Source organism: Apis florea, unplaced genomic scaffold (assembly GCF_048593485.1).
Source record: "Apis florea isolate Af1SG1 unplaced genomic scaffold, ASM4859348v1 contig_3081_pilon, whole genome shotgun sequence".
NCBI classification, from domain to species: Eukaryota; Metazoa; Arthropoda; class Insecta; order Hymenoptera; family Apidae; genus Apis; species Apis florea.
In genome coordinates this window covers 353,170-379,741 of record NW_028256703.1, presented here as the reverse complement: position 1 = coordinate 379,741, position 26,572 = coordinate 353,170, and the positions used below count along the sequence as shown (strand labels likewise).

Here is a 26,572-nt window from a genome sequence, read left to right as displayed (position 1 = left end):
CATCATCAGCAGTTTTCGTGAAATTTTCGATCTTGCGATGTTTCTTTATTTTTCCATTATTTTAGATTGTACAAATTTTAAATTTTCAAGTACGATCATATAAACGATATATAATATTTCTTATCTTTTTTTACTAGGTTTTTTTTGTGAATTTATTAATTCAGTGTTAATTGTGATTCGAAATCAAAAAGGCTATCATTCATCTTTCTTTTCGAATTTAAAGAAATTCTCTTTTATTGTTTATAGATTGTTAATAAACAATTGTATTGTAATTGATTGCAATCTTACAGAATCTTATAGATAATTTTTTGATATGTGATGTATATAAAAAAAAAAAAATAATGATAAATTTATAAATTTGTTATTAAATAATGAAAATAAGATATATAAGAATTACAGAATAAAATTATTAAGAATTAATAAATACATTGTTGATCAAATTGATTTGCATATTATATGTGCAAATGAAAATCAAATTGAGAAATATATATTTGAAACAATATTATCAGAATTATCAAAGTATTTATAAATGATAATAAATAAAAAATTTAATAATTATATAATTACAAATAATTTTGTTTTATGGTTAAAAAAAACTTTCGAAATATTGGATGCTCAATACTTTACTATTCTTATATATCATGTTTTATATACAAATCCATGAAAACAAAAAGTACAGAGTACAATTTTTAATGACTTGTGTTGATAATAATACTTTTAAGTACAAAATTGAACACTGTTGTGGAAGTTGAAATTGTTTGACATATTTTTAAGTATCTAAAAAGTATAATATTAATATAACATATTAATATTTTATGTTTGTCAATTATTTTCGATAATACAAATGTTGAAGATATTTTTTTATAAAAATTATTTTGCACATAACTATTAAGAATTATGTACATTTCTCCTATTAAATGTAAAAATACTAACTACACTTACATACATATTAACCTTCTAACAAAGCTCTGATAAAATTTGTATTCTCTAATTGCATCAAACTTAAAAAACCAATATTAAATAAATAAGAAATGAAAAAATATTTTAAAATAATATATTAATTAGTTATATTATCTTTACTCTTAAATTGTTTAAAAAAATTTTTTTTAAATTAAAATTTAAAAAGAAAAAGAACAAATAAGATGTAAATTAAATGGAGAATATTCTAAAAAAAAAAAAAAAGAAAGAAAAAAAAAAGAAAAAGAATTACATTATATAAATATTGTTGTACTATCCATGTTTGATCATCTGTTTGTTCACATTTCAATGTACCAGAAGTACATTCACCAGAGCTATCTCGTTTAGAAAGTATGTATTATCGTTCGTAAAATCATTTAAACCCAAACGCTTAAAGATTCGGTGGCGGTTTGGGAGATAAAACTATTACGCTGTTTATTAAAAAGAGCTTGAATTTCAGCTGGAGTCGACGACCATCTACGATGCCTGGCTTTTTCTACAGGTATCTCAGGTAAACCCACTTCCTGATAACCTTTTATAGGAGAGATTGATAATGCATTAGGTAAACCAATTTCTTGAAAAGAACTCATGGAAGAAAATCCACTCTCATCCTCAACACTGCTTACACTAGCGGCTGGCTTTGATTTCGAAGACTTGTCTTTCTCCTCTTCTGTTTTTCTATCATGCTTATTTGGCGTCGATGTTGGCGTACATGAGAAAATATGATCATTTGGCATAGAAACGTTAAAGCAATTATTATTATTTGAAAGTACATCCTCTTCTTCAGTGGTTTTGCTACTTCCCGAGTTAAGCGAAGTGGCATCGAGAGATCTTCTAATACCGGGAAGAAGATTCTGCAAATTTTGATCAATTTCTGTGATATTCGATGATGATTTAAAAAAACAGATTCTATTATCATTATCAATATTGCTCGATTCAGTTCCACGATTGCAACTGGAACGTTTATTATAAGTGCCATCTTCCCGTAAACTCGTGGAATTTATAAAGCTACCATTCTGCAATGACAGTGATATTTCGTTGTGATGATTATTATGGCGATGATGATCTATAGGCGAAGGAGAATTATTTTCTATCGACAGAATCCTAAAAAGATCGGGCTCTCTCATTGATAACAACGATTGAACGGTCCTCATTAACCTGGAACAATTAATTTATATTATTTCATTATTCTAAAATATCAATAATAATCATATAATAGCAGTTATACATAAAATTATTTCAAAAAAGTATATTACTATATATTACTAACCTGAATGCTTCTTGAGATAATTTTTCAGGTGGTATATCATTCGGATCAATCTCTGATTGTTTGGGTCTTCTATAAATAATACCGTCATGAGATTTATTGAAATCTTGAGATTTATTACGTGGAGGAGTACAGTGTGTCGGATCATTTCTACGAAGCATTGACCAGGTAAATTCACGATAGCTTGTGGTACATGGTGAGATCTGTGTGACTGATTTCGCCCTCATGAAATGAGAGGAAGATGTTGCTGAAACAGCGCGATTCGGCGAGGAATCTGCATGAACAGCATGAACACTACGGCTACGTGGAACTCGTCCCATTGAATTCTTCTCTTTGAGATTATTCTTCTCATGAAGAATATCCAAGCTTTTGCGGGCCCGATCTAGGAAACGCACCACTTGCTCCATTAAAGAACGGTACATTTGTCTATTCGCCTCTGTCTGAAATATTTTTTCCAAGTAAATATTTTTTCATTTTATTAAATATTTAATATCTATACAATATTTTCATTTATATTATATTTGAATTTTATTTATTATATCATATTTTAAATTTTATTATTTTTTACAGTTTTGCTTGCTTATATATGTTTAATTAAAATTTAAAAATTTTTCACGTAAAATAAAGTATCAAAAATAGTACTTGAATATTTTTTTCAAAGTCAAATATAAAATATTCGAGAAATGGGAATAAGGTAATCTGGTCGAGGACATCAACAATTTCTTCTTGTAAATCAAGTATGTTAAATGTTCACGGTTGAATACAAACCTGTTTCAGTTGCCATTGCAATGTTTCAACCTGTGTCTGGAGGAAAACACTGTCGATCACTTGTACATGAGGTATTTGATTGTTCGTTAAAGCGTTCTGTAATTTTTGATTCTCTTCTATCAGTGATTGGCATTGCTGAAACAAAAATAATAAAATTAGTTATTTTTTATATTAAATTTCTAACTTTTGATATATTTATATTTAACAAGGAAAGTGTCCAAGCTCTCGACTTTCCTGAACGTAATAATCGTTTCAAAAGAGTAAAGAAGCATGGTACGATGTATATGTATACACGCGTTAATACAAGGTTTCACCTTGCGTAGGAGATTTTCACACGGTGGAGTGAACACGAATCAAACGTTAGTTAGAATATATGTCTGTTTATTGTGTGGACATTGCTTTTCCAATAGTAACATATTTTATTTAAAATAATACTTCGATCTAATAAATAGAAGAAGTGTAATGATAACTATAATTAATATCATATTTTTCAATTATGAAATTATCATTAAATAAACATTTATGAACAGTTACTTCAAAAACTTCAATAAAACCAGATCAATATGGTACTACTACTCGAATGGGTCCTTTTGTAACATTTGCATATTTCTTTCTTTTCGGTGGCAGAGTCGTGGAGGACGGGAATAAAAGAAGTTCGAAGAAACACGAGGTTTCTGACATTTCCATACAATGGCGGGAAAAATACGGTACGGGTTGCGAGATATCCGGCGATGGGCCATGCTTGATAACGAAGCCAGGACACGCGAGATGTTGAAAGAATCATGTGTTTATCATTCGAATCGGTCACCATGCGTTCCAACTATTAAAGTTGTCATTAAAGTCATCGCCAAAGATTTATTCTTATCAATGATTGGAGCAAAATTGCTAGATATTTCGAAAATTTTTAAATACTTTAACGCTAGAACCACTGACCTACAATATCGCTCGTTTGCAGAATGATGACATAACCTAAAAGTTACGATTAGAGAAGGAAAACAACTTTGAATGTTTTGAGTTGCATCTTATTATATTTTTTAAAATTTATATCGATTAAAAAACTATCTTTTATTTAACATAAATTTATCATTTATTAATTTCAAATTAAACAGTTGATATATCATGCAAGAAGATAAAACAAGCGAAGTCTTTATTTCTCTTTTTATTTATTCTCTCATAAAAACAATTTTTTATAGATATAATCCTTTACCTGAAATACTTATCTTCAACTACTATCACAAATCAACAATCACAAATATAATTAAATATTATAAATCACATTTTTATGCATCATAAATTAAATAAAATCATATACGATGAAATCATACGTTGATTTCCCTAATAATTGTAGAATCGCAAAAAAACTGATGATATTTTTAAGGTTAAATAAAACGGTATCGCAAAGGAGGTTAGGACGATGTTTTGTCTATGGTTTCTTTAACTAGGGTTTCTTTCAGTGTCGAGAATCGAAAGCCACATAAGGGAATTTGTACAGAAAGTTGAAATTTTCAGTTAGGGACCTAAGCGGATGGGGTTCCGCATGGTCGCTCAGCTTGAACCGTCCACCGGCTGAATACTATCATGACGTCACTCGCTACGGTCACTGCCTGAATTATTCAGTATTTCTTCGTTTCTACTTGTACACACTAGCTAGCTACCTCTTTGTACCTAATAGCCATCTACTACTCGGACAATATTATTATACAGGGTGTCACTAACTAATGATATTATAAGCAAAGGGATGATTTTTAATTCAATTAAATTCTAATTTCTAATTAAATTCAATCGAATATTAAATTTATTTTAAAAATAATTAAATTTTAATGAAATCGTTTAAGTAAAAAGTTATATTAAATAATTTTATAATTTCAATCCTTTTTATTTCGACTTTTTGTATTATTTTATTTTTTTGAATAATTTATTATTATATTTTAGTAGTATATTTTATTAATAGTATAAAACATTTCAGGTAAAATGGATAAAAAGATTCCCTAGAACAGAAACGTTTGGGGGAAGTCCTGTCTTGACCGACAAGAGGGTGCAGCCATGCAGACATGGGGTGCAAGATTCTATATAGTATATGTATGAAAAAATCAATTAAGAAGATTTAGAATAAAACTTGTTGTTTTAAGTCTTCTTTTTAATCAATTTTTGCAATGAATATTAACTTTCCAGATTAATTTTTGCATCCAGAGTATAACCTAGTCGTATAATTTAGTTTAATAATAATATTAATAATAATTAATAATCAGGATTTTATTTAACTTTTAGGAATCATATTTTATCCTTTGAGATCGTAAAACTGTACGAATATTTATTTTCCAAATGAATACATATAAAACAAAGAAAAAAAATTGTAAGAGTTGAATACAATTACAAGTAGAAAATTAAACGGCACTCGTAAAATTAAATAGATTACGATAACATCGATAATAAAAATTAAGAAATTTCCAAAAAAGAGTATAGCCGATTAAGGATGATTCTTAAAAGATTTTTATGCCTGAACGCGAGATAAAATCGGATGCAACTGATTTAAAACGCACGATCATGAAGGAATCAGAAACGCGATACAATCTAGAAAATATGTGACAGAATGAAGTCATGCAAGAATAAGAAAGAGAGGAAGACAAATGTGCGAGAAGGAGAGACAAATGCATTAAGGGGTGATTCCAAAATGGCGCACCTCCGCCGCCGAATTTATTTTTGGTGCATTCCAGTCAAACGAACACAGAGAGAGGTCGGTCCAGCCGACTGGTAACGTGCAGACGATGTTTCGCTAGGAAGATTCGTTCCCATCTTCTTGTTGGAATACTCGAATTATTTTTCTTTTTTCCTTTTTCCTCCTCTCTCTCTTTTTCTCGTCCCTCGCCATGCTCTCTTTCCATTTCCGCCGTGGTTACCGCTGCATACTCGAACATCGCGAAAGAAATCTTCGCTACGATGTTCCTTTTCCCGCCTCCCCGAATATCACCGATAAAGAACGATCGTAACCGAATGCGCATTTCGTCGATTTTATCTTTCGGTTAATTATTAAAACAAATAACACCAGTGGTAATCGTGCTCGTTCATCGACGTTTTTCTTACGACGAGATTTTTCATTGATAAAATATACGGGAAGTCGTTGGAGACAAGAAATATTATAATTAATATTTCCGCAGAAAAACGAATATATCAATGGAAACTCGTTAAATAAGAGAACTCTTGGTGGAAATATGTGTTACTATGTTTATGGTGAATTGAAGAAGAGGTTATGTTGAAGCTAGTTTTGTGTTTGATCGATCTTGTATAATATTGGGCTAAATATAATAAAGAGATTGAAGAATAAGATTCGAGTGTATTGAAGAGAAATAAATATTTATGGATAATAATAATACTTAAAAGATATCTATTATTTATTAATTTAATTCTACTATTTACTTGAATTCTAACCTAAATCTTACAAAACGTTTCAAATTTATATTTCATGGAAATCTTAAAATTTATAAATTGTTAAATTTTAAATTTCTAATTTTGCTTTTAAATTTCAACATTAGAAGCATTGTATCTCCGATATTCTGTTCAAATAATTCTTCGATTTCCGAACAGGGCACCGGGACGATGTTCGAATTAAAGTGTGTAATTACGTGTTTTGTATACTAGACGAGCCTGTATATTCATGATGCGTCAAATCATCGAATTTGCACATCGGTATGATACTCGCGTAAAATGTAATTTCCACGGACAATAAGATGTAGCGACACGCGGATGTGGAATACTAATCACGAGGTCGATGAATCATAAAATCGCCGGTTCCTTTACTCAGGATCGATGAATTTAAACATCTAAACATAATGATAATACTTTCCATCGGAATTTTCTTTTTTTAGAGAGCGAAACACACAGCTCCCTGCTTCTTACGCAATCTTTTTTTCGAGTCTCGTTTTTAGTACTAGTAAAGAAGAAAAAAAAATGGAACAAAGAAAAAAAAATGAAGATTGAAGAAAAACTTTTTTTTCTAAGTATTTTTTAGATTTTAACAAAATCTGTGCATCAAATTAATAATGATTCAATATTATAAATTTTACACATATGAAAGTAAAATCGAAGTTTCATTTCTAAGAATGAAAGTAATGAAATGAACGAAGGATAAAGAAAAAAACAAGAGCAATTAAAATGATGGTATTCAGGATTCTAGAGAAAGTTATGATAGAAATATGATAAAAATAAAAGATAAATCAAATCGAAAAGATAAAAAAAATGAACGGAAATGTGTTAATAATGTAGATTATTTAAAGAATGGCAGCTAAGAAAATCAGATATAAGAGAATGTGAGAATGATTTTCAATAACATTACGATATTTTATCTGACTCATGTGTAAGTAGAATCCAAACAGTTACGAGTAATTTAAAATGTAACACATTCGTTGTTTTAATCAATTAATTAACCAATGAAGAAATTGATTGGTATATGTTACAAATTGCTAAAAAAAGGAACCGTTTGAAAACTAAACGATATTGAAGGATACATGTGTGGTAGAAATATATCGGTTAGCAATAATTGAAAGTAAATTGAATTCTCAGACGATGAAAAGCTTCGAGTAATTAACCGATTGCTCCACGCATTTGTTTTATAATAAAAATTGGATCAATATAACAAAATAATATATTGTTATAGCTGAAATTTAAAAATTTTAAAAAATTGCAAAAATTCAACAAAATTTGAAGATTTCGAAACTGACATAAATCTAAAATTTATGAATGCGCGCAAAAATTAAATAATTCAAATATATAACAATTTAAAAATCTCAAAGATGAAAAAGTGTAATAATTTAGTGTAATAATTTAAAGATTCAAGAGTTTTAGCTAGCTTCAACAAAATAACTTCATTCCAAACTTTATTAACATCCTTCAAACTTTAAATCAAGTGGCGTTTAATTTCCAAGTGGATTAAAGTCGAGAATCTTTTTTCGTCTTTGAATGAATGTCTTCCTCTGAATGGCGTTCCATTTGGAACACGATCAGAGACGATCAACTATAGACTTCTCGGTTCTATAGAAATTCGATACGGTTCTCCCTTTTTCCCTCGCGGATGTTGAAAACGCGGCTTTTGCAGTCCACGAAAACATTTTCTTCTGTCGCGAACGGAAGGATCGTGAAACATGGAATTGCGCATGGAAGGAGGAATTCAGTGGCGCGGAAAATACGTTCGTCTGCGAAGAAAATTGCAGTCGGCAAACTTTCCTCCGATACACATCGACCGCGGTTTCTAACGTAAAAAAATCTTCTTTCAAATCGAAGCTTATACATCCTGCTCTCTTCGATATTCTGTTTAAAAGTGTAACACTGATAAACTTTCGTCATTAATCTATTGCGAGCTGAAATTTTTAAATCCATGAATACTTGAAAAGCAAGATTCGAATGCAACTTTTAGTTTGTCTAACAATATAAATTCTATTCAGAAGTTTCTGAAGTTCGTAGTTTGTAATAGAATAAATGTAGAATTGTATTTTAGAATGAAAAGGATTAATCAAAACCATTTTTGATGAAACTTTCTTGAAAGTAACAATGGTAAATTGAAATTTCAAAATGTTTTAATATTTTGACAAGAAACAATTCAAATTATAAATAAAAAAGAAACCTTTTTGTCTTATAATTAAAGGCCATAAAAATCCTCTAGAATATACGAGAATCCTGTTACATATAAATAGGTAATTTTTAAATTCCTAGCGATCAATAACAAAAATAACTAAACGATTAAATAGCACATATAATTATTTAAGAAAACAATTACAAAGAAATATAACTTAATGATTAATTTTCTATAAATTTATACATAATAAATCATGTTTTATTATATAGTAAATCATGTTTTATAAAACTTTTGATCATTAACACATCCATTTATGTAATTTTCTCAGGAGTTACTAATCAAACATGAATGGTTCTTTCTATTAAACGCGGCAAGGATCTCCCTTGTACCCGATTCCACGATATTCTTGCCAGGCGTATTTTACGATATGATATTTAATATTAAGATCGTTGGACCGTGGACGTTCCTAGAGTATGATATTACATACAGTTGTACTCGTATGTCTCTGCATGACTTCCAATACGAGTTAAGCGATCTCATCCTCGTGAGATCGGGAAACATCGAACGACTTGGAATTTTACAGTTATGCATGTATCATTCGACAAACCGTTTCGCACGTTCTATAATTTCCTCGATAACTTTACCGATTCCTCTTTATGACTCGTTGTAAACTTAAATTTATTATCATATCGGTTATCGATTATAATAATTTCGCGTAAGAAAAAAAATAAAAATTATGTTATGTGTGTAAATTCCAATTCGATATTTTTTAATGTAAATTTAAGGTTAAAAATATACGAGAAATTCGCGTTCATACAACATTATTTCCTCAATGAATCAAGATTTGAATCATATAGGGCTAATTATCGAGAAAAATAAAAATATTCAAAATTTTAATTTAGATAACATTTCAATATCTTTTCTGCATGACCATTAATGATTTTGTCCAATAATAAGTTGCACATCTTATATCTTATAAGCTTTTAAGAATTCAAAAATTACCCGCGAATTTTGAATTACGCGGTCTGTCGGCGCTCCAAATGCGCGCGATATTCAAAAATCGTATCGTATTCTAAATACGTATCAAAGCTAAATATCAACAGTTGCGTTAAATTTAAACATCACCAATTATCGAAAGCAATAATTAAAACTCATCAAAAGGTATATAAGAATAACACAACATCTTCCTTCGTGATTTCGATCACGATCATCATCAGTTTCGCCACAAACGAATCAACAAACTCACAAAAAAGATAGAAAAAACACGGAATCTAATTCTGTACCTAGCTCTCGGCCTTGAGCATCTTCTACATCCCTAACATTCCACATTCCTTTACTTTGAAACACTACGCGATTCCTCGTTTCTTTTATACTTCCTTCCCTGGCAGAAATCGCGATTTTCTGTCTTTCCATTTCATTCCGCTATTCTGTACGTTCGATTAACCGGTTTCTTCCAATTTCAACGAATTACATCGAAAATTCCACGGATACAATCCCTCCATTCCTAGTAACATTCTTTCATATACCGTCTCTCTTTTTTCCTACTTTTTCTTACTTATTTTTCCTTTTCTATATTTCTTTCGTTTCATATGTTTTTGCATAGTTCACCACCGAGTTCTATCGTTTCTTTCGTTCCTACACGATTTAACGGGCAATTTAGTGTCACGCTGATTTCGCATGACATTCCGCTCGCAGCACGTGGGTCGCTTCGCGATGACCCAACGCGTGTTAAACCGTTCCAGAAGAAGATTAGAACGAACTGCTTCCGTCTTCTCTAAACAGCTTGCGCAATTTTTAGATTAATTTTGGATCGAAGAGGGATCGAGACGCGACAACTGTTGCTTGGAAGAACGAAACGAGCTCGATTGATCGTCCGATTCGAATTAAAGTGTATTTCTTAACGACTCTTTCGCGACACCATTTCTCGTAATTGCACAAAAAATAATATAAAAATATTTTATCGACTAACATATTTTTACTATAATTTGCGTTATTAATAATTATTATCTCAAATGTTAATTTAAAATACGTTTCATATACGTGAAACACATATATTGGATATTAAGTAAACAAAATTCTCGATTCTTAATATCACTTTCCTACGTTATCTAATTAAATTCGATAAGAAATCTTTAAATTGGTCGATTGAATACATAACAAAAAAACCTGACCGTAGCTTTTCTCAGTTACTAAATAATCTCGTCTTATTTTATATACTGTTGATTAAATTACAACAAACATGGCTACAATTATGATAATTAGAACCGAGATAGAAAGAGCCACTGTGTAAACAGCGTGAAGGGAACAACTGGTAGTGTAGGCTGTATTTAAAGTCTGTATCATAATGGTGCGATGGCGAAAGGAATATAGACAGGCGAAGAATTAGAATCACGGGCGGCGCGAAATTCCAGTCGCTTTTTTTACGGTCGCCAGATGGAAATAGATGGCGAGAGAAATACAGAGAGAATGAGAGAAAGAGAGAGAGAGAGAGCGCCAAGCTTCGACGAAGAGCGTGAGAAAACGACCTCAGAGTTCACCTCGTTCTAGGCGTCTTAATGCCGCATCCACATCGAATGATTCACGTACAAAAATAGCACAGGCACCATTTACATTTCATAAACGAACGTATATATATATATATATATATATAAAAAAAAAAAAAAAAAAGGAAAAAAAGAAAAAAAAAATGATAAAGAATACTCGAGTGGACGTTTCGAAATTCCGAAAGTGGAAATTTTTTGAAATTTCTAACTTCCGCTTTGCGCGATAATCGAGTTTTAAACCTTTCTGTGTATACACATCCCCACCTTTTTTGTCGAGTAATCGATTCGCAGGCTTATTAGTGATTAGAGAGCAATTCGCTGACTTCAATTGTCAGCCGAACAATTCTATTCAGTACAATCTAAACGAGAGGTGGAGAGGCGATTTAGAGACGATTATATTGAAAGAACAATATCGTCTTTAAAAAAAGTGAACAAATTAGGTCCAAAGAATGTTTGCCAACACGATTTGATGAAATGCACATGTAAAAGAAGATTAATAATAAGAATGTATCGGATGAATTAAAAGGATACGTAGATGAACATAAAATGTGCCGAAAAGAAACAAAACGAAATAAACGATATATAAAATTACCGTTAAAAAAAAAAAAAGATAGAAAAATTATAATTTATTCACAGTTCTAATTTTTTTCCTCCGTATCCTGATAACATCGTGCGAAATGAAAAAGTTAGAAAAGAAATGGAATTAAGGAAAACGGAAAAGAAAAGAAGAAATAAGTTAACTATTAATGTTAATGTTAATGTTAGAAATTAAAACATATCCTTGCTCTTTGATAATAATAGGATCTTTGAAAATAATTTCTCTAAATATTTTTATATTTATAGTGTCCAATAAATAAAGTTCCTTAAAATTTTAACTTCACTGTATATCCTATATTTTATTGCATTCCAGGCAAATAGCCTCAAGTAATTTCCTGAAGGAAATTTTACCTAAAGAAAATGACCAATAAACCTATAGAAACCTTATATACCTGTATAAGCCCGCAATTAAGCATCCGTGTCCCTAAACTTTTGCCTATAACTGTACCATTTGCATGAGGAATCGGCTATTGCCAACTCCACGACAAGATCTAATCCCCACTTTGTCTATAGAAAGGATCAAAGAACAGCGTTGGCTATTCATCGACTTGTGCAAATCGTTGGCGAACAAGGCTCTCTGTTATTTTAGACCAGTTTTACCTACGTACAGGTACCAGAACGTCGGAATGGCGGGAAAGTGAAATTGTTGAAATACATATACATAGAATGACTTAAAGTATTCGGTTTAATGATTTACAAGTATTTGGAAATTAAGCGAAAAAATCCCCTCCGAGATCAACTCTTCTGACAATAAACATTTAAAGAGTATATATATATTATTTATATACGAACACATATTTATAGAAATCATTAATTCTAGAATCAATTTCTCAATATAAAAATTCAATTTTCAAGCTTATAAGAAAGAACTATTCAAACATAAACATATATACATATCTACATAATATCAACATAATGATCACAGCGTTATTTAATCTAAGAACTTGAGCGTTCTTAAATTTCATTGGTGAAAAATTTTATCAAAAATAATATTGATTATTCATTATTAATCAAAGATAACATAACACGCGCATAATAAAAGTTTAATACGTTGGCAAACATGTTGTTATAATATAATAACAATAGAAATTTCCACCTGCTAACTTCGAGCTTCGAAGGAATAATAAAAATTTCTCATTATAATTCATATCCTGGAACACTTATCAGGTAAGAAGAAGAAAAATTTGACCCAAACGGATTACAGGAATTTTCACAACGGGAATATATATACGATTGTAGACGAGCGAAAGCGTGCCTCTCTGCTCGGTTCATACATCACGAGAAAGGAACATAGTATCGGTATATATAATGGATAGTAAGTACGTAGTACGTACGTATGCATTTTCTAATGAAACAGCGTGCACACAGGTTACACACAGGTTAGGTATCGTTGCATACGATAATTTGTCCTGGCTCAATCCTTACAGGATGATCATTATTCCAGAGCCGTGGACAACTAGGTAGCCTTTCCCGCTTCTATTCGTGCCGCTCGTTAATGAACAAACCATTAATCAAATTCTTCCGGTGGCTATCAATTGATGATACCAAATATTAAATACTATTGGATTTTTCTATATTTTGCATGAATTTATTTTAATGCTAAACTATTTATTAATATATTTATTTCCGAATTTTGTATGTTTTAATTTGAATATTTTGTCGTTTTTCCTTCAAAGTTTTTATTTTAGAAATTTTATATTCTTATTTTTTTTTTAATAGTTTAACACTGATATATATTCAGTATTATTTCAAACATTAATATTTGTATTGACATATTTATTATTCAATAATATATAATTATTCAGGATTATTAGAATTAGAATGATGTCGAAAATTTTGAATATATATATATATGTTGTAAAATTTATGTTTATAATTCTGAATTTATAAAATGTGGCTCGATAAATTCGAAAGTTTCAAAAACGTACCGACATAGTGTTTGGATTGAAAAGAAAAATTACGTGCGTTGCACTTTGAACTCGTTGAGAATATCACTTGGGAAATGTGAACTTTCTACAAGTGTTCCAATCGCGAATAATAAGATCCTTAGAAATTTCACAATTCAGATCTTTAAATTTACAATCATCATTATAAAATTGCCAAATGATTTTGTATGCAAAGATTTTCTCTATCTTCTTTTAAAAACTTCTCACGAACAAGATTGATTTAATTATCACACAGACTCGATTTGATTATTAATTAATTTTGTAAAGATAGATCTTTGAAGACAAATGCAATAATATGATTAAAAAAAAGTTATTTTATAATATTTGTTTTTATTTTCATATATCTTCTAATTAATAAGTAGTTAGCTTAGTTTTTCATTTAAAGCAGTATATATTCTACAAAAAATTACCAAAACTAAAATAAAGTAATATGAAATATAAAGACCAAATCAACTTAAAAACAAAGATTTAACATAGAAGATCTAAAAGATATTTTTCAGCTTCAAGATCATAATATAATATTTTCTAATATTGTTAGCTTCTAAAACGCTAAAAACGCGGATATCTTTTCATTGAAAAAAGAAAAATGAAAAAAAGAAAAACGAAACGTTTTTGCGATGCTATATAAAAAAAAAAAAAAAAAGAGATTTCACGGGAAATGAACAATTTTGGTCGACATGTATAAGCGTGTATACCTACATCCTGGTGATCACAGCATCGAAAAAGAGCAGGATGATGACATCACAGAAAAAGGAAACAACACGTCCAGGTCATTGCAAATGTACACGTGCAACGTCAACCACGTTTTACGAATTGTACTTTGTGGGTAAAGGTACAAAGCTGGTAACGTGTGGTATCTAGACTGATAATTACGGAAGAGGCTCGAGCGAACTTCCGCTCAATAAAACCTACCCGATGAACAACACTTGCTTCGACTGATGCATTTATATATACGTGCATTCATCTGAATAAAAGATGAAACTTTTTCTCAAAAGTACGACCAATCATCCATTCGTGATGGAAACTTTAAAATATTCAAAATTTAATCTCGTTTAACTATTTGTATCTTTTATAAATATCTAAAATTTTTATATGATGATATTATCTTTTGATAATTTAAAAAATAATAGAAATCGAAATTTCATAGAAATTCAAATTTAATAGAATTTGAAAATTTAAAAGTTTAGAAATTCGAAAGTTACGAATATATAAAACTTAATATACTTGAATTGATGCCATATTAATAAATGTAATAAATAAAAAAGTTAGGTTAAAATAAATGTTAAATATATAACTAATCATTATTTCGAATATTTTTTCACGACAAAAGAAATTATTATTCAACCACTTTTTCATAATGCGAAAGATTATTCGTTGTAAGTAATTAAGCACAATTAATATTAAAATAAAGATAAAAAAAATTATAAAAGTTCGTTCTTTCAGGACGAACATGACCTTCTCATATTTTTGTATAATCTCGACTTACATTCTGCAAGACAATATCCTACTTTTTATAATTAAACATATAATTGATTAAATATTATTTAAATATTAAGAATAAAATATTTATTATTAATTAAAAAAATGAAATTAAAAAAATGAAAAAAATAAAAGGGATTAAAAATCTTTTTAATACTAAAATATTAAAATAATTAAATCAATCTAGAAATTATATAATTATCAAAGAAAAGTAATAATAATAAAATTAATATATATATAAATATAAATTCTCTTAATATTAAAAGTCACATTAAAGATAAAATTTAAACTAACAAAATGAGAATTTTGTAATTTGTTTTTTTTCTTTCTTGATATCATATGTATTTTTTAATCTCATTAAAATATAGTATAATATTAAATAAATATAAAATAGACAAACATGTATATGATTTATTAGAAATTTACGATTTAATAGGAATAAAACTAGTAAAATTAATTGATAAAGCATATTCACATTGTAATTTTATATTATACAAAAATATAAATAAAATTTAGAAATTAATAGAATCGCTAATTTCATATAATTTAACTATATATAATACCGGAAGTTTTACATTCTATATGACATTGATCATATAAAACTAGCTCGGATCTTTTTTATCGATCAAACTGGTGTAACCAGATTTATTATAGAATCTTTCATTGAGTCATTTAACCTAACATTTACTTTTAAATTTCATTAGATTTAAAATTTAAATCTAAATTTATATTATATTTAAAAAATTTCTAAACAATAGAGAAATTTAATATTATTAAATTATATAAATATAATTTTATAAATATAAATATAAATATATATAAAATTTAATTAATTTTTATAACATTAATTATTTTTTATAGTGTTATCTCTAGATTTAATTAAATATTTACAATATGAAATATATATTTCTAATATTTTCTAATATTAATTATAAAATAAATTATAAATAATATTAATATATGAAAAGAATAAATATTGTATGTTTTTAAATTGAATTTAAACGATTAAAAATATAACATTTTTTTCAACAACATTTTAAATTATATATTTTAAATCTTATAAGATTATGTAAGTTTGCGACAATAATAACCAAGAATTCAAACGCGACGGATTCTCGGAAGATTCGAAGTATAAAACAGAATAAAATAGTATAAAACAAAAATGTCAAAATAACTGACCTGACTACTGGTTGTTCACAAAACGTTTATGCAGCTAGTAAGCTGATTTATTTTCAGTATGTTTCCAGTTGGTACTCACTATTTTCAAAATCATTAAACGATTCACAATTTTGAATTTATTTCAAAGAAATAATCTAAATAATATATTAGTGATATATTAACTGGAAAAAGTTGTCTTTTTCAGGTTAGAAAAATACAGTGCTGCCAAATAGCGGACTGATGAAAGCATTTTTTCACGCATGCGCAATTATCGTGATTCAACTTCATTTATAAAAAAAATACAATTTTTGTACAATTTTTATAAAAATATATTAAACACTAATAGATGTTTACAACTAAAATTAAAATTATTGCTATTAATATTTGTAAGGATAATTATTAAATAGTATATATAATTAATATATAATTTAATATAATATTTCTATGATAAATGAAGTAAGAGATAATATTAATGAATTAATGTGCGAAAAATTATATTTATTATAATTTTACTAATAATTGAGATATATATATATATATATCTCTTTAAGTAAAATGTGATAAAAAAAGAAAACACTTTTATGAAAAATATCATTTTCTATCTCGTAAATATATATAATAAAAATTATTAATTAAAAATTAAAAATTTCATGCAAACTTTCATATTCATATTCTCTTTCAAACTTTCATAAAACATTTTACTATAATGCAACATATAAAAATATATAAGTATGAAACAAATATATGATCAATAAAATAAACTTACTTTTCTTAGCTTCTCCAATTCATTAATATCCGCAGAAGATTGAACACTCTGTAAAATAGAAAACATTATACATAAATATATATAGGGATCAAAATTATATATAAAAACATTGTATATTTATTAGTCTATAAGTAATTATGATATAATTATTTTTGTCATCATATATATATATACGAGCATGTAACTAATAATCAATATAAGGGATGATTTACATAAAAAATAAAAATATTACCGTACTAAAATACTTTATAGATAATATAAAGTATATAAACGTACTTAATACACACACACACACACATATATATATATATATATATATATATATATATATATATATATATTCTATCATATATAAATAATTTATGTTTAATTTATATTTAAAAATGTATTTGCGTCTAATGAAAAATATATAAATAATTTGGTTAAGAAAATAATATTTACTTCTTTTGTTCTTCGAAGGTTGGTATTATCCTTATTAAAAACATGTTTATTGTCCACAATGTTCGTTATTTTATTTTCAAAATTTACGAGGGAAAAGAAATTATTTTTTTTAGTATTTGTTTCTGTTTCTTCAACGAAAGCGTTATTAAGAAGCTCATAATCCAATGATTTTGAGTCACGGCAATTGGTCACAAAAGAACGCGCGAAGCTACTTTTGAAGAAGTGTTCCAGCGACACTTCACTTCCAAGTGCAAACTCCACTCTTGGTATATCGCTCATGATTCTTCAACAAATCTTGCAATCGTTCACAATTACATAAACTTAATTTTTCTAAATTGAGGTTATTCCCTTTCAAAGTATCATTCGAAGACTAAATAATTGCAAAAAAAATGATCTCGTATTCACATTCCACGAACACTATTAACCAATGATTATAATAAGAAATGATTCTATAATCTTTATTTTCACGATTTTCATTTGTTTTCCAAAGCCACGTTGTTTTATATACAAACATTAATAATTTATTTCGCGATGCACATGGAATTAGAAATTGTATAATTATTAAGAAATTCTTTACACACTACACTCTCCAAACGAATAGCACGCTTGTGCGTGTCAAACTGACAACGAAATCATTCCGCTCTACGAATCAGTCCGAATCTGAACGCTGTATAGCGAACACTGAGAATGAAAGCACCTATAAGAATTTACATGCTGCACATGCGCTCATCTATAGAATACAATTTGTTTGATAATATATCAAAATTTTCTTATTTTGTACAGATATATTGTAGACAAGATATGTTTTATATATATTTTGTATATATTTATATATTTATATTGTAAATAATATTAATATTTATTTTAAAATTTATTCATAAATGATATTTTACTTGTAAAAAAATCTGTTCGAAATCTATTTCTGAATATTGTAAATAGCATAATATTATACAAATTTATTAAAATATAAAAAATATTAATACAAACTTTATAAAATTATTTTTGTTTGTTAAGATATTTTTTTTTTATTTTAATTAATTCGTATCATGTGTCGTCAGATGTCGCTAATAGTAGTCTATTGATTTTCAATGAAACTTTCCGTTCTATATTGAGTATTTAATGATTTAATAATTATTAAATTATTTAATTATAGTGATGTTTTTTTAGTCACATATAAGGTAGTCACATATAAGAAACAGTAATATATTATATTTTAAATATTTTAAATACAATATTATATTTTATTTCCATATAATTTTGTAAATAAATAAATAATATCCATTAAAAAATTATTTAAACAAATCATGTTTTAAATTTTAATTTCCTTTATATTAAATAATTTCGATTATTATAATTATTAATTAAACATAATATTGTATATTAATAATTTAAATTATTAATGCGAAATTAATTATCTGAAAGATTATCTTAATTATAACCTCCAATGATCAGATAAAACTTTTTTACGTGATAAAAAGATAGATTTATATAATTGTATTAACTTAATATTATTTATGTAAAAAAAAAATTATTTATTTAAAATATATTAACATTTCAAGAAATGCCACGATTATCATTACATCCTTCATCTGGAACTGGCATTTCTAATTTATGGCCTAAAACGATACGATGTGTTCGTTACGGATGTGCCAATAGACCTTTCTTTCATATTGTTGTTACGAATGTAAGTTTTTGTAAATGATTTTCAATTTCAGCTATTTTCATACTTAATAAGATTTTTTAAAAATAAAATGTTATTTATATGTTATATTATGTTATTTATATGTTATTTTATAATCGTATAATCATATGTACAGTTTCATAAAATTATTTAATTTATATTCTTGTCAATTATGTATACTTTTTTCAACAATTGAGTTTATATATATATATTATAATGCCTTTTTTTTTATAATATGCATAAATTACAAATTTATCTTTTTATATTTGTATGAATAAATTTATTGTAAAAAAATTTCTGACAAATTATCAATATAAATATATAAATATATTTTATTTCAGACTAAATATAAGCAACATAAACCTCCAATAGAACAATTAGGCACGTATGATCCTATGCCAAATAAGTATAATGAAAAAATAGTTGCTTTCAATTTTGAACGTATACAATATTGGTTGGGACAAAATGTTAGAGTATCAAAACCAGTAGCAATACTTTTAGGACTTGCAGGTTTTTTTCCAATTCATCCAAGAACATATATGATATCATGGAGGAAGCGAAGAGCTGTTGAAGAAGCTAAAGCAAATGAAACATCAGAATCAGAAACAGAAATAAAAATAGAGACTGTAGGCTAACATCTTTTAGCTATTTTATTATATATTTAATTTGTAAACAATGTAAGCATTTAAATAAAGTTGTCACAAAATAACATATTAAAAATTGGTTTAGTATTGTATTTATAAAGTATTAATAAATGAACTAAAATACTTACATACTAATAAAAAAAAATAAAAATAAAAACAATTATAATTTTTTGTTTTAATATATTTATATGATAATCCAATATAATAATTATTTAATAAGAATTATCATTTAATATAATACTTAATATAATAACCATAAATTAATAATTAAATATAAATTGAATATATATTTTAAATATAATAAATTTTGAATATTTTAATATGTAATATAATAATTAATATATAAATTAGTTGTACATTTAAGATATATTTTAAGTATGATATATTTTTAATATATGAATATTAAAAAAAAATAATAAAAAAAAATTTCCCCAGGTGAGGCTCGAACTCACAACCCCGGCATTGCTCACAAATTTACTGTCTTATAAGTACCGTGCGCTAACCGATTGCGCCACTGGGGAGTTGTACCTTCCACTTTCTTATTTATATATATAGAGAAATGAATGAAAAATAATATTCAAAAGAAGTAACTATTAAACATATTTTAATACAATTATTTAAAAAACATAAATATTATAATGGAAAATAAATTTATTATTTTTATATTTCTAAATATGAATTTTATAAGATAATATTAAAAGAATAACATAATAAATATGTTTAAAATAAATATTTATTGATTTCATTTTGAATACATGTCTTTTAGATATTTAATTATTTTTATATATTACGACAGTAATTTAAAAAAGTAATTAAAAAAAATGTTATAAATCTTATGATAATTCATAATACTTATTCATAAAAGAATGATTTATCATTCCATATTACATATTATATCTTCCTTTTTTGAATCATTTTTATTTTCATATAAATGAATAGCAGAACATAGATCATTCCATAAATGAATAAGATCTTTTTTCATAATATTTGGTTTGCAAAATTTTTTTAATAAAGAACAATTTTCTTCTGCAAACTTTATTCCTGAAATCATTATAGCGTTATATATCATATATTGTTATAGAGATGAACCATAATAAATAAAATGTTGTAATCATAATTTATTATACCTATTTCTGTAGGAGTTATAGTAAAATGATGTTTAATTCCCCAAAACCGTTCCAAAAATAATATTGACCATTGAAATATTAGATAAACTTGTTTTATATTTTTAACTGAATGTATATATAATAAGATTCCACCATTTTCATCTGTACAATTTTCATAGTTTGCATACATCTTAGATTCTAATGTATCTAATATATGTTTTCTGACTATAGTTAGTTCATTATATTGTGAAATTGCTAAAAAAAAATTTTAATAATGTATTTTTTGTTATTATTAAGCAAAAAATTACAAAATTTGAAAAAATACTTGATATAAGAAGTGAAAAGTTTTTCATTTTAGTTATAATTTCTACCCAAGGCTCTATCTCCAACATAAAGCATTTATTAATGTTAGTAAAATGACATGTTATGTCACAAATTTCAAATTCTTTTTCATCCTAAATAAAACAAAAACATAAGAAAATCTAATTCATAAAAAAATATTTTTATTATATTTTGAACAATTTAATATACCTTTAATTTTACTGTTAATTCTATATAGAAACTTAACATTTTTGTTGTTAAATATGTTGTATATTTATAAATATTATCATGTAACCATTTCTTGTCAATATTTTTAAAGTTTATACCAGTGACTTGTTGCGAAACTTCACATAATCTATATTCATAGTGTTCTTGTAATTTCTCTTCTGAATTATTAGTAATTTTCATAGCATTTGACAAACTAATATAAAAAAAATACATATTAATACATATTATATATATTAATATGTAATATATATAACAATAAATAAAATATAATATAAAAAAATAACTATAATACAACTTTATCGTAACAATTTGTTGGTCCTCTTCTTGTTTTTTTAATTTCTCAATTAAGTTGTATGCTTTTACAATAAGCTCTTCTTTTAATTTTTTTAATGCAATCAATTCAAAATCTTCCATTATTCTAAAACAGAATTAGTTTTATATTATAATATATAGTTTATGTTATATAAAGTTATGTTATGTAATTATAATACAATATAAATATAAGTATAATTATCTATTTGAATTTATATTTAAAAAATAATACAAATTTAATGTATTTGTAAATACACAAATTATTATTCATTTCAATATTTTTACTTTCAATTTTTAAAATTATTTAATTAGATATAAAACAAGAAAATCGTATATACTAAAAGGTAGTTAAAATAATATTTACAATTTATAAATGGTATTTTAAAAATTATAAATACTATTAATTTTCTTGTATGTAAACTAAAATTATTTTAATTAAAATTAAAAAATGTAAATTATTGTATATGAAAATTTATTAATCTATAATTTATAATATATTCAGAATTGTATACATAATTTAGTTTGTAAGTACTTATGACATAAAGTTAACCTTAATACATCAAACATCGTTGTCTATGCTAGACAGAAAGTATGTAATTTCATTTTTTACATAGATAATTACATAGTAATAATTTCTTTATTTTGTATTTATTAAAAAGACTGAAAATTATTTCATTATATTTAATAAATAAATCAATTTAACGAACAATTTTATTTAATTATAAAAGATATATTAATAAAAAATTTTGTATTTAATATTTTAAGATTAAAAAACAAAAATTATTAAATATTGATAAAATGGATGACGAAACTTTAAATAGGTGAGTTTATATTTCAGAGAATCTGTATTAATAATTAATATCTATTAAATTTAATAAATAGGTTGACTGTTTTATATATATATATATATATACACATTTTATGAATAATCCAATCACAAAATTATAAATTAATATAATAATTAAAATAATAAAATAAAAATATATAAATTATTTTATTTTAAAATCTTCTTTATCATTTTTTTATTAAAATTATAATTTTATTTTTAGACTTGCAGTTGAAGCATTATTGGAAGAAGCAAAACTTGGAGCAAAAAGAGCAGAAATAATGGGTCCTAGTGGATGGATAAAACCAAAAGAATGTATTAATAAAAGATTTCTTCATTCAACATTACGTAATGTTGTCCTTTCAAATAAATATCAATTGAAAAGAAAAACTGATAAGCAGTTGCGTGTACCTGAGAGTAAATTAAAATAATTAAAAATATGAATTAATTCTAATATTAATGTATTAAAGTTTATGTAATATTCTTTTTTTTTTTATTTAAAATTAAATATTCTAATATTATTGAAATTCATTTTATTTAGTAAAGTATTAGTGAAATGTAATTTTTATTAAATTGAATAAATAAAAAAATTTAATAAATAATCTTAGGAAACAATGATACAAACAATATTTAAATAAAATAATATAGATTTAAAAATTATAAAAACTAGATTTAAGAGTTAGTATATAAAATTTAGAAAATATATATAATTTTAACTAAATTTTAAGCATAAAAATATATGTATGTAATAAAGTACATATATATATTTATATAAAATAATGTAGAAAATAAGTTAGGAATAAGAAAATCAATAAATTATCGTTTATTTTCTTCTATTAATTATATAAGTATATATTAGTTTAACGAAAGAAAGAAATGAAAATCATTAATCATATAATATGTAAATATAAAAGAAAACAAATAATTTTATGTGTTATTTTTTATTCAAAATTAAATTAATTTTTAAAATGAAAACAGTAATTTTTTTTTAATTTAATTTAAGAATGTGATTCTCTTTATTAGGTAAAAATATTTCTATGAAAATGATATTTTAACCTTAGGAGGATATTTATTATATATTATATATTATATAATATATAAGACAACCAAAATTAATAAATAAAACAAATTTTAAATTATTTCGAATTAATTAATAAATTATTTTATAATTTAAAAGATAATTACAACATATTGTATTTTAAAAATATTAAAAATAAATTATAATTCAAATATCATAATTCTTTTTAATTAACTATATATATTTAAATGTTAAATAATATTATATATATTATATATAACTAACTATATATTTTATTATTATTTATTATTTAATTTTAATGTAAAAAATAAAATATCGTAAGAAAATAAAATAATTTTAAAAAGCGATAAAAATCATGTAATATCTATAAAAAAAAAATAAAATATATTTTAATTATACAATTGATTATAATTGTATAATTGGAAACCATGTGGTTATCATTTCCGCTGTAGTTCTTTTGCAATCATAAGAAATAGTTGGTAAAGATAATTGTGTTTTTTTCATGTAAAAATATATTATACAAAGTAAATATTTATTTATTCACTGAATCATGGCAGTTAGTATAAGAGGACTTTTTAAATTAAATATTTTGCAAACAAAAAATATTTTTTTCAAATCTAATTTTTTAAATGGTATGTACTATTAACCTAAACTTAAATCAAATAGATTTAAATCGGCGTAATAAATTTCAATTTTACTACGGCTAATAATAAATAATAAAAATATATAAATTCTAATATTAATTTTGTAAAAATAAAGATTACATTTTATAATATTCATTTTTTATTTTTTAGTTGGGATTCGATGTATATACACAGATCAAGATTTGGGTGTAACATTGTATGAAAATTCGAGATTTATATTTCGTAATCAATTTATGTCAATAGAAGATACTTTTCGTGAGAAAATGAAAGAAATTTGTCAAAAAGATGATGGAATAGTATTTACAGAAGATTTAAAAGCAATGATTCATTTAGCACGACCTAACGAGCAAGATATGTCTTTATTAAATGACATGTTAAAAAAATATGTTCAGAAACATGAAGAAAGTAAGATTGGTTCATATGTGTTTGGACCAGTAGTAATGAGAATGTATTATCATTTGAATCAACCACAATATGCTTTACAAGCATTTGAGAATGAAGTTTTAAGGAATAGTTTTAATTATCGCTCATCTTTTCGTACCTTAATGTGTTTATTATTTAAAAATAATATGTTCAAAGATATGAAAGAGGTATATGACAAAGTATTAAGTACTAATGGTATGGATTTCATTGGCACTAATAATATTTTAATATATGCTGCATGTCTAAAGGAGGTAACAATAATTTTTAATTAGTAATTTTTTATACATAATGATTAATATTTAAAAATAAAACTTAAAAAAAAAATAATTATTTTATTTAGAATACTCCAGATGCATTGGAATATGCTTTAGATCATTGGAAGAAACAATTTGAAATACTAAAACCTTCAGCGAGAAGTTATGCATTAATATCATATTTAGCAATAAAAAATAATGCATCTGAATTAGCATTAGATATATTGAGTACAATTCAAAAGGACAGAATTATGAGTATAAGAAGTCTCAAAATATTGGCATATATGAATCTGCAAAGATATTTACAAATAATTCCTATTTTGAAACAAGTAGTAGAAAATTCTAATGTAGTTCAACAGAAATATTTTATTTTTGCAGATGTGGTAAGATTATTTTTTTGTTAAAATATATATAGTTTTGTTAAAAAAAATTATTGAAAATTTAGCATAATGTTAATATTTATAATTTTTGTATCATTGATGATATTGTTTGATTCAATTTTAAATTTTAATATAATTTACTTTTATGTAATGATTATATATAATATATAATAAAGTTTCTTTTTATTTTTATGTTATAGATATATGAATTGGAAGAAAAATTGAAAACAGAAGAAATAGAAGAATCCAATCAATTACTTGATTTAATAAATCAAGCTAAAAAACTAGAACTTATTCAAACAACAGTAAATTATTTTAAATATATTTCAAAAATTTATATAATTTTTATTTTGCTATATATTATTATATTATTAATATATAATTTTTTTTTTTTTAAGATAACTTTGGAAGAATTTTTACTAAGACCTATGATGCTTACAAAGAGATTAACCAGATTAAACACTGAAGGAAGAAAATTATACAAAAATCGTTTTAATCAAGAACGACGACAGTTTACAAAAAATGAATTACAAAATTACTTATAATTTTTTTTTACAATTTTCTCATTAAAAAATAAGAATGACTTTATTAAATAATACTTTCCATTTTGCAATGAAATTGTATTATTATCTATAATGAACAAATATGTTATATATGTAGTAATTATATGGGAAGTTATTATGAATATATAATTATGAAATAAAATAAATTTTAAAAATCATAAAAAATTGTAAAATATATATGTCATTTTAAATTTAAATTTTCAAATTTATTATAATTCAATTATAATTTTTATTAAATTTTATGTATTATTTTTTAATTTAATTTTAGTAGTTATTAATTAAAAAAATTATATTCATAAATTATAGTAAATATATTTATAATTTTTGCATTATTATAATTATATAATGTCAAAATTATATGTTTTGTTTTGTGTAAAAAAAAAGTATATATATATATATATATATATATAACATATATATATGTCTGAATTTATATATTTATATATTTAGAAAAAATGAAAAAATATTATTCTATTAATAAAAACTAAAGTAACAAATTGTTTTTAATTTAAAATACGTATATCATAGAATATCATTATATAGAAATCGATCGATAGATATCGATATTTATGATCGATCAATGATTTATGATTAATCGATTTATTCAATTTGGAGATGAAAGTATTTTCTTACAAAATTATATAAAGATCGTTAATAAGAAAT

At 24.9% G+C, this 26,572-nt stretch overlaps 5 protein-coding genes, 1 long non-coding RNA gene and 1 other non-coding gene across 14 annotated transcripts; 4 read left to right on the top strand and 3 right to left on the bottom strand.

The window, feature by feature from the left end:
• Nucleotides 1–605: 605 nt before the first annotated feature.
• Nucleotides 606–18,171, bottom strand: LOC100864378 (uncharacterized). Its single transcript, XM_003697743.4, has 5 exons — nucleotides 17,489–18,171; nucleotides 17,048–17,095; nucleotides 2,993–3,127; nucleotides 2,228–2,664; nucleotides 606–2,115 (listed from the first exon to the last, which is right to left on the bottom strand). Exons 1-5 carry the CDS (start codon nucleotides 17,765–17,767, stop codon nucleotides 1,335–1,337), a joined length of 1,680 nt encoding a protein of 559 aa, XP_003697791.3. The 5' UTR covers nucleotides 17,768–18,171; the 3' UTR covers nucleotides 606–1,334.
• LOC105736677 (uncharacterized) lies at nucleotides 1,169–5,120 on the top strand. Of its 2 annotated transcripts, XR_015292228.1 has the most exons (6): nucleotides 1,169–1,308; nucleotides 1,418–1,468; nucleotides 2,256–2,682; nucleotides 2,795–3,063; nucleotides 3,620–3,699; nucleotides 4,959–5,120. It is a non-coding gene; the product is annotated as an uncharacterized LOC105736677 (long non-coding RNA). The 2 variants fall into 2 exon arrangements; XR_001112777.3 differs by lacking the exon at nucleotides 4,959–5,120 and having other exon boundaries at nucleotides 2,256–2,640; nucleotides 3,002–3,063; nucleotides 3,620–4,913.
• A 349-nt stretch (nucleotides 18,172–18,520) lies between the features above and the next one.
• mRpS16 (mitochondrial ribosomal protein S16) lies at nucleotides 18,521–19,889 on the top strand. Of its 2 annotated transcripts, none has more exons than XM_003697784.4 (3): nucleotides 18,521–18,666; nucleotides 19,048–19,172; nucleotides 19,511–19,889. In XM_003697784.4, the coding sequence occupies exons 2-3, from the start codon at nucleotides 19,050–19,052 to the stop codon at nucleotides 19,802–19,804; spliced, it is 417 nt and encodes a 138-aa protein (XP_003697832.1). In that variant the 5' UTR covers nucleotides 18,521–18,666; nucleotides 19,048–19,049; the 3' UTR covers nucleotides 19,805–19,889. The 2 variants fall into 2 exon arrangements, with proteins under 2 accessions (XP_003697832.1, XP_086764814.1); XM_086908688.1 differs by having other exon boundaries at nucleotides 18,589–18,686.
• A 351-nt stretch (nucleotides 19,890–20,240) lies between these two features.
• On the bottom strand, nucleotides 20,241–20,334 carry TRNAI-UAU (transfer RNA isoleucine (anticodon UAU)). The gene is made up of 2 exons: nucleotides 20,297–20,334; nucleotides 20,241–20,276 (listed from the first exon to the last, which is right to left on the bottom strand). It is a non-coding gene; the product is annotated as a tRNA-Ile (tRNA).
• Nucleotides 20,335–20,528: 194 nt separating this feature from the next.
• On the bottom strand, nucleotides 20,529–22,886 carry LOC100865635 (uncharacterized). 4 transcript variants are annotated; one of them, XM_012492355.3, is made up of 6 exons: nucleotides 22,331–22,886; nucleotides 21,764–21,886; nucleotides 21,451–21,661; nucleotides 21,245–21,374; nucleotides 20,941–21,174; nucleotides 20,529–20,854 (listed from the first exon to the last, which is right to left on the bottom strand). In XM_012492355.3, the coding sequence occupies exons 1-6, from the start codon at nucleotides 22,345–22,347 to the stop codon at nucleotides 20,688–20,690; spliced, it is 882 nt and encodes a 293-aa protein (XP_012347809.1). In that variant the 5' UTR covers nucleotides 22,348–22,886; the 3' UTR covers nucleotides 20,529–20,687. The 4 variants fall into 4 exon arrangements, with proteins under 4 accessions (XP_012347809.1, XP_086764811.1, XP_031775201.1 ...); XM_086908685.1 differs by having other exon boundaries at nucleotides 22,313–22,451; XM_031919341.2 differs by having other exon boundaries at nucleotides 22,145–22,366.
• On the top strand, nucleotides 22,039–23,208 carry LOC100868301 (protein POLR1D). Of its 3 annotated transcripts, none has more exons than XM_086908687.1 (3): nucleotides 22,039–22,124; nucleotides 22,546–22,601; nucleotides 22,830–23,208. In XM_086908687.1, exons 2-3 carry the CDS (start codon nucleotides 22,579–22,581, stop codon nucleotides 23,035–23,037), a joined length of 231 nt encoding a protein of 76 aa, XP_086764813.1. In that variant the 5' UTR covers nucleotides 22,039–22,124; nucleotides 22,546–22,578; the 3' UTR covers nucleotides 23,038–23,208. The 3 variants fall into 3 exon arrangements, with proteins under 3 accessions (XP_086764813.1, XP_003697821.1, XP_031775202.1); XM_003697773.4 differs by lacking the exon at nucleotides 22,039–22,124 and adding an exon at nucleotides 22,292–22,369; XM_031919342.2 differs by lacking the exons at nucleotides 22,039–22,124; nucleotides 22,546–22,601 and adding an exon at nucleotides 22,319–22,369.
• A 662-nt stretch (nucleotides 23,209–23,870) lies between these two features.
• LOC100865404 (pentatricopeptide repeat-containing protein 2, mitochondrial) lies at nucleotides 23,871–26,074 on the top strand. Its single transcript, XM_012492346.3, has 5 exons — nucleotides 23,871–24,277; nucleotides 24,440–24,963; nucleotides 25,053–25,349; nucleotides 25,547–25,651; nucleotides 25,745–26,074. Exons 1-5 carry the CDS (start codon nucleotides 24,196–24,198, stop codon nucleotides 25,889–25,891), a joined length of 1,155 nt encoding a protein of 384 aa, XP_012347800.2. The 5' UTR covers nucleotides 23,871–24,195; the 3' UTR covers nucleotides 25,892–26,074.
• The last annotated feature ends 498 nt before the right edge of the window (nucleotides 26,075–26,572 follow it).